The 7,444-nt window shown below is 44.9% G+C and overlaps 2 protein-coding genes across 4 annotated transcripts in view; one reads left to right on the forward strand and one right to left on the reverse strand.

Moving 5' to 3' along the window:
* The window catches only part of POLR3C (RNA polymerase III subunit C), a 21,301-nt gene extending 16,514 nt beyond the window's left edge, over positions 1–4,787 (reverse strand). The window contains exons 1-4 of one of the 3 annotated variants that reach the window (XM_023515488.1): positions 4,765–4,787; positions 1,807–1,973; positions 1,037–1,292; positions 762–947 (exon numbers count right to left, since the gene is read on the reverse strand). In XM_023515488.1, the coding sequence (XP_023371256.1) occupies positions 762–947; positions 1,037–1,292; positions 1,807–1,953 (589 nt within the window). In that variant the 5' untranslated portion in view covers positions 1,954–1,973; positions 4,765–4,787. Of the gene's footprint in view, positions 1–761; positions 948–1,036; positions 1,293–1,806; positions 1,974–3,799; positions 4,048–4,764 lie in introns of those variants that run through there. The other 2 variants (XM_012807651.2, XM_023515489.1) reach the window with 2 other exon arrangements.
* RNF115 (ring finger protein 115) overlaps positions 4,102–7,444 on the forward strand; it is a 73,756-nt gene continuing 70,413 nt past the window's right edge. Inside the window, exon 1 of the mRNA XM_012807652.2 lies at positions 4,102–4,401. Coding sequence (XP_012663106.1) covers positions 4,300–4,401 — 102 coding nt within the window. The 5' untranslated portion in view covers positions 4,102–4,299. The remainder of the gene's footprint in view (positions 4,402–7,444) is intronic.

A 7,444-nucleotide genomic window follows, 5' to 3' on the forward strand; every position in this document is an offset into this window, starting at 1 on the left:
TAGGATAAAGCACAGATGCTCTCTAAGGTCTTTCTTGATCTAGCCCCTGCCTGTCTCACATTCAGTACTAAGTAGGAGCAACCCTGCTTAGCCTCTGAGATCAGACCCTTGCCTGTCTCTCTAACTTTATCTAACTCATGACTCACTTTCCTTTGTCCACCATGCTTTAGCTATACTAACCTTCATTCACTTCACTCTTTTCTCATTATATACTTACTCCCTTTGTGCCCAAAATGCTTATCTTCTGTTACCTCACTGGTTACCTTCTACTTCTGCTTCAAATCTTAGCTCAAATGCTATTTTTGCAAAGAAACATGTAACCTAAACCTTCAGATAAATCTAAACCCCATTGTGTGTATATATATATATATATATATTTTTTTTTTTTTTCTTTTTTTTGGCGGGGGGACAGAGTCTCACTCAGTTGCCCTGGGGTTGAATGCTGTGACATCATAGCTCACAGCAACCTCAATCTTTTAGGCTCAAGCAATACTCTTGCCTCAGACTTCCAAGTAGCTGGGACTATAGGTGAATGCCACAACACCCTTTTTCTATTTTTAATACAGATGGGATCCTGTTTTGCTTAGGCTTATCTCAAAATCCTGAGCTCAGGCTATCCACCTGCCTGGGCCTCCTAGAGTGCTAGGATTACAGGTTTGAGCCACTGTGCCTGGCCTCAACTGATTCATATATTTAACAATCAAAGAAAGAAGAATCCACAATTAGGGCAAGTTGCAGTTCCAAGAGTCAAAATTTCTTACCTATCAAGCTTAATTTAGGAACCAGGTACATGTCTTTTTCATTAATGACAAGTGTGGGGGCAGGGGGTGGTGGACCAGGGTCTGAATTGTCAGTCGTAGGTACCAAGGGGCAACGCTGTACAAAGTGTGTGTCTGCCAGTCGCGCAAATGTGTTCGATACCTCAGCATAGTCCATGGTCTTGCCATCTATACAACAGGAGGGAAGAAACAGGTGAGATGGCCTTAAATAGCTGAGTATTTGTTCTTATGGCTAGCTATAGATACAGAGAACCCACCCTCCATGGTCTCTGTGAGCCGATCAGCCACCTTCTTCACGACAGCTGACATTGTTAGTTTGCCATTCAACAGCAGCTCCTCAACAATCAGCTCTCCAGGGTCACTGTACAGTGTTTTGGTAGTATAGATATACCGGGGATACCTAAGCATCTGCAATACCCGGCTGCACTGGGCTTCATACTCTACCACACCACGTTTGTGCACTTGATAAATCACCAGGTTATGCTGGATGAGGACACAAAGGGCTTTCTTCACCTACACAGGACCCAAAAGAGAAGAAAGATCTGAAAACATTATTGTTGGCAATTTTTTGTTCAATATTTTACTAAGTATCAGGTGATGGCTGGATTAGAATCTCTGTGCTTATTCCCTCTCTCCAGTAGAGCAGCTAATGAGAATCACATACCAGTAGAAACAATCATGAAGATTACTTGCTGTGATATACATCTTTCCTCTGATCCTTATGTTTCTAAGCACAATTTACTTTCCTTCTACCATTCTCATTCTTTAAACATAATATTGATATTAGTAGACTCACTTTAAATAAATGAGATAGGGCATGAAAAGAGGAAAGATTTGCCTAAGAAGACATTAATGAACTAGGAACAGATTGAGAAGTAGAAATCAGAGGCCTAAGTCCCATCCTTTTTCCTTCCATTTAACACTGTTCTCATAGTAGAGGAGGCTTTCTCCATTTTTCAGGGTGGGGAGTGACAGTATTCAAAGATAGATTAAAGAAAGAGAGCAAATTAATGTCACTTAAACATACCTGATCCAGCGATGTTCCTGTGTCATGGGCAATTACTTTTAGTGGTTGGCTGCCAGTTCTGATTAGGTGGACTCCAATTTTTTCTACAATCTCTCCAAAATGCTCTTGTAGTAACAAAGAACATAGCTTAATTTCTGCTTGAGTCATTGTACTAGAGAATTTCAGTGCTGAGGAAAAAAACAAAAACAAAAACAACAACAACCAAACTATATAATGGTAAGTTTTTCTTTCATGTTGGGAGTAAAGCTGCTGAATGTAAATTCATGTATTCTGGCTGGATACAATGGCTCACACCTGCAATCCCAGCACTATGGGTGGCTGAGGCAGGAGAAGCACTTGAGGCCACAAGTTTGAGACCAGCCCAGGCAACACAGTGAAACCTCATGTCTACAAAACCATAAAAATATAGCTAAGTGTGGTGGCATGTGCCTATAGTCCTAGCTACTTGGAAGGCGAAGCAGGAGGATCACTTGAGTTCAGGAGTGTAAAACTGCAGTGAGCTATGATTACACCGCTGTGCTGCAGCCTGGGTGACAGAGACAAAAACAATAATTTACATGTTCAAAAGCCTTAAAATCTTGCATATCAGTAATTCTAGCACTCTAGGAGACTGAGGCAGAAGGATTATTTGAGCTCAAGTGTTGGAGACCAGCCTGATCAAAGTGAGACTCCTGTCCTCACTAAAAATAGAAATATCAGACAGGTGTGGTGGCCAGCACCTTTAGTGTTAGCTACTAGGGAGGTAGGTAGGGGAACTGGCTGAACCCAGGAGTTTGAGGTTGCTGTAAGATAGGCTGAGGCCAGGCACTCTAGTCTGGGTAACAGAGCAAAATTTTGTCTCAAAAAAAAAAAAAAAATAATAATCTTGCATACTGGCCAAATGCGAAGGCTCATGCTCCTATTGTAATCCTAACATTTTGGGAGGCTGAGGGGTGAGTATCACTTGAGGCCAGGAGTTTTGAGACCAGCCTTAGCAAACCAAGACCCTGTCTCTACAAAAAACAGAAACATCTGTTGGCCCTGGTGATGTGTACTTACAGTCTTAGCTGCTTGGAAAGCTGAGGCGGGAGGATTGCTTAAGCCCAGGAGTTTGAGGTTGCAGTGAGTTACAGTGATGCCACTATACTCTAGCTTAGGTGACACAGTGAGACACTGTCTCAAACAAACATATATTCATTTTGGATATATGTTTCAAGAAAATAATTTTTAAAAATCACTGGATTCCTTTATACTATTGGTATACTGGAAACGACTCAGAGAACGGAATACTATGCCAGCATTTAAAATACTTATAAGCATAGAAAATTATTCATAACATATTAAGTGATAGAAGCAAACTGCTAAGAAAAGTGTCAACTAAAATTCAATTATTGCAAATAAAAACATGTATGAGAAAGACTGGAAGACTACACATCGAATTTATCTTTATGGGATTATGTGTGATTTTAATTTTTTTAAAGATTGGGAGGAGATGATTTTGCAGTCTGCCAGTCTTTAGATTCTACACTTTAATGCTTGGAAGAATTCTGGTCACTGTTCACAGCCCACTGGGAGTTAATAGCCAGTGTCCTGTCCAACCCATAAAGAAAATGACAACTTAGAAAAAAGTAGGAGGTAAAGAACAGCTTCTCAGCAGAGTGTTTCAAACGGCAGATAAAGTTACGTTCCTTGCAGGTCAATGTTTAAGTCTGAAATTTCTAGACTTTGACAAAATAGACAAAAACAGAAACGGACGTAGTTGTTTGATTACTCCCTTAACACAAACTGCTACCAAACGTTAATTTATTTCTTCTCTCAATGCCTTAGAAGCCAAGTCTAAGCCTCAGCATCCCAAGATAGACCTATTCCACCCATCTCCGCGTCTTTGGAGAAGCATCTCCAGACCGTTGCTTGACTCCTAGCTCGTCACTCTCCATGCAGATTCCGGGTCTCAAATTGGTCTCTCTTGGTCCAGAGTCAGGGAAGCCTCGTTCAGACAGCATTTTCCACTAACCTCAGGGACAGTACAATCCAAAGGCTCGAAGCCCAACGCCCTCGCGCTCCCCACGGCAGCTTCCTGTGGCTCCCGCGAGCCGCCGGAGCAGAGGGGGAGCCCACGACCCTCTCTCGGAAGATGCCGGGCGCCGAGCGGGACGCGGAAAAGGAGAAAACGCGCGCCGCTCTACCCTGGAGTTTCGCTGGCTTCCGGGGACGCTCTTTCTTTCTTCTCGCTGGCAGGCTGGAGGACCGGCGAGGAGCTGTCTGAGGAGCCGGCGGGCTGGCCGCGGCGGGCGGACGCTCCTTCCTGCGCCTGTGTGGAGCCGGGGGCGGGCGCCGGGTCGCCGTCCGCGCCGCCGCCTCTCCGGGCCCGGAGGCTCACGTGACCGCGCGGGCGCTGGAGCGGCGGGCAGCACAGAGGAGGCGGCGGCGGCGCTGGGACTGCAGTCGGGGAGGGAGCGGCCTGGCGAGGAGCGGGCCGACTGCCCTCTCGGACAGCAGCGGCGGAGGACAAAAATGGCGGAGGCCTCGGCGGCTGGGGCCGATGCAGGCGCCGCGGTAGCCGCGCATCGGTTTTTCTGCCACTTTTGCAAGGGCGAGGTCAACCCCAAACTACCGGTAAGAGTCCATGGCCTCTGGGCTCTGGCGCCGCACAGATGCCTGGCCCCGCCGTCCCGGAACCGGGTTTTAAGCTTCCTGCACACCCTGAATCCCCTGGCGTCGGTTTTCCGAGAACCCCCTGCCCTCCGTCTCCAGTCGCGGTCCCAACCTCTGGAGGGCCCTGCCCAGCTCTGCGGCCTCCTCGGCTGCCCCCCTCCCCCCCGCCCCTCGTTTCCTCTCCCTTTCTTACCTGCACCCTGCTTTCTGCCGTCCCTAGTAAGCTCTCCTTTGACAACTGTCCCCTAATTTTCTTGCACTCTTCACAGTGTCTCCTTCTCACCATGACCCTCCCGCCCCCGTCTTTGCGCTGTCGCTTCTCACCTTCCCCTGTTAGCTTTTCCACTTCCCACCAGATCCTCCGCCTCCCCCATCCTCAGTGAAGCAATAGCGGGTTGCTGAGGATTGTCTCCATTCGGGTGTCCCCAGGGAAGGAAGGGCGCAGCGGACAGGGTCTGGAAGGTAGTTGAGGCAGAAAGGGGGTGTTTGGTCTTCAGTGGCTTCAGTGTTCTAGTGAAAGGGAAAACTGCAGTGAACTAGTGACTTGAAGTGTGCCTGCTCTCCCTGTCACTACTGAAGGAAATGGCTGTAGGAAGAAGGCTGGACATACTGTTTCAATTTGGTTTATTTTGGCTGTCACGCTGCCAGTATCTTTAGTACCAACTCTCTTACCGCTCCTCCCCCCTTGACTTAAAAAAGATCCAGGACAAGCTCGGCGTTGTGGCGGGCGCCTGTGGTCCCAGCTGCTCGGGAGGCCAAGGCAAGAGAATCGCCTAAGCCCAAGAGCTGGAGGTTGCTGTGAGCTGTGACGCCACGGCACCCTACCGAGGGTGACAAACTGAGACTCTGTCTCTAAAAAAAAAAAAAAAAGATGATGATCCAGGACAGACTTGGGGACGCCTTCCTCTGACACAAAATTTGTTTTCCCCACTTCTACTCCCTCTCTTGACTTAAGAAAAATCCAGGACAGACTGTTGGGGATTGTTTCCTCTGACATAAAATTGGTTTTCACCATTTTCTGCCAGCATGTATTAGCCCCTGGAGAGGTACTGCGGTGTTTGTGGAGAAAACTCCGCCGCTGCTTGCTACCCAGTGCCAGGACCTACACCCCAAACCCAGAACTACTTCAGGGAGACCCACCAGGGTGAAGGTGATCTTATCCTTTAACAGCTGGCTTTATAGAATTAGTTGTGGTTCTTTTCCTTAGAAGCGTCCAGATTCAGGCTTAAAACCTGACCATCTACCTCTATATTTATAGTGTCTCAGATACAGTCGAGGGAGAAAAGCCTTCTAAAGTGTGTCAGTATATCTTATTTCTTGAAACACAAATAAGAGTCCAGTGAATAAGTGCCTAAAGGGTATTTTATACCCATTTCACCCAGAAGTTTATTCAGGTTTTTTATGTCATTTTATTTCCTCTCTATTTCTTTCACCCGCAACGTCATAGTCATAGTTTGATCTAAAAGCTCCTTGGGTTTGCTTGCTGATTTTGCTGTGTTTATGTGCTTTTTGCCATATTTCAGTGCTGGGAAGAGCAGGTGCCTTATTTTTTTTACTGCAGACATCAAAGCCTCCAGAACTCTCATCATAGAGAGGAACTCTGGAATTCAGCCAGTACGTGTGTGACCAGTGACATGTTGAATTGTGATGCCTTGTTGAACTTTGTGGCCTTTGCTTTTCTGATCTTTAAGTTGCTATCTGTTGTGCTCTAAGAGTGAGAAAACATTCTCAATCTCCGGAACTTACTATAACTTTCTTTTTATTGCCTTAAATCACCGCTTCAGTTGGGATAGTTTGAAAGGCTTTGCAGGCGTTTTTCTAAGTCTTAGGTAATACCTAGAGAAGTTCTTGAGCTTACTATTTTGACTTATTATCTGTCATGCCTTATTTGTAAATTGAAGGCCTAACATAATTGAATATAACCAAATGCTTCCTAAAATATATGCAAGATTCTGTTGTGGATGCCTTGGAGGTGATAGGGAGGAATAGTTCTGCCCTTAAGGATCTCACAGTGTTTTTGGAAAGACAAGACAAACATGGAAAATGTAGCAGCATAATGTGAATGAGGATGGATAATTTGTGCTTTAGAATTCACAGAGTGGGAGATATTGTGCAGTCCAGGAAGTTTTGACAGAGGGGGTGGGATTTAAATTGAGTTTTAAAGTATAGGTATATTTCAGATTGAGAATTCCAAAGACTGTGGGGTAGAAAAAGGAGGAGGAGGTAGAATTGCTTGAACCTGAGTTTGAGGTTGGTATGAGCTATGACGTCATGGCACTCTACTGAGGGTGACAAAATGAGACTCTGTCTCAAAAAAAGGGGGTGAGGGAAGAAGGGGTTGAAAAAACGGAAAAACATTTAATAAATGATGGCTGTTCTTTAAAATTGCTAAGTAAGGTTGGGGGCAATGGCTCATGCCTATAATTTTAGCACTCTGGAAGACCAATGAGGTGGATTGACTGAGCTCTGGAGTTTAAGACCAGCCTGAGCAAGAGTGAGACTCCATCTCTACTAAGAGAAAAACTAGCCCAGCATTGTGGTGGGTGCCTGTAGTCCCAGCTACTCAGGAGGCCGAGGCAAGAAGATTGCTCAAGCCGAAGAGTTTGAGGTTTCTGTGAGCAATGAGGCCACAGCATTCTACCCAGGAAATAGAGTGAGACTCGGTCTTAAAAAAAAAAAAATCGATAAGTAAAAATTGTTATATATTATGTTTTTATAGGGTACAACATGTTTATATATATATATAGTAGAATGACCAAATCAACTATTTAACATAAATGTTATCTCACTTTGTGATGAAAATACTTAAAATCTACTCTTAGCAGTTTTCAAATATATAATGTTATTAACTGTAGTCACCATGATGTATAGTAGTAAATCATTGTTGTTATACATTTTTAGGAAAAGGGGCAGTGAGGTTAGTGTTACAGTTTTGAGTCTTATGTGAACCAGTGAATTTCATCTTGTTTCACGGCCATTTCTGTCCTTTTTTTTTTTTTTTTTT

Source organism: Otolemur garnettii, unplaced genomic scaffold (assembly GCF_000181295.1).
Source record: "Otolemur garnettii isolate 467f Iridium unplaced genomic scaffold, OtoGar3 scaffold00073, whole genome shotgun sequence".
NCBI classification, from domain to species: domain Eukaryota; kingdom Metazoa; phylum Chordata; class Mammalia; order Primates; family Galagidae; genus Otolemur; species Otolemur garnettii.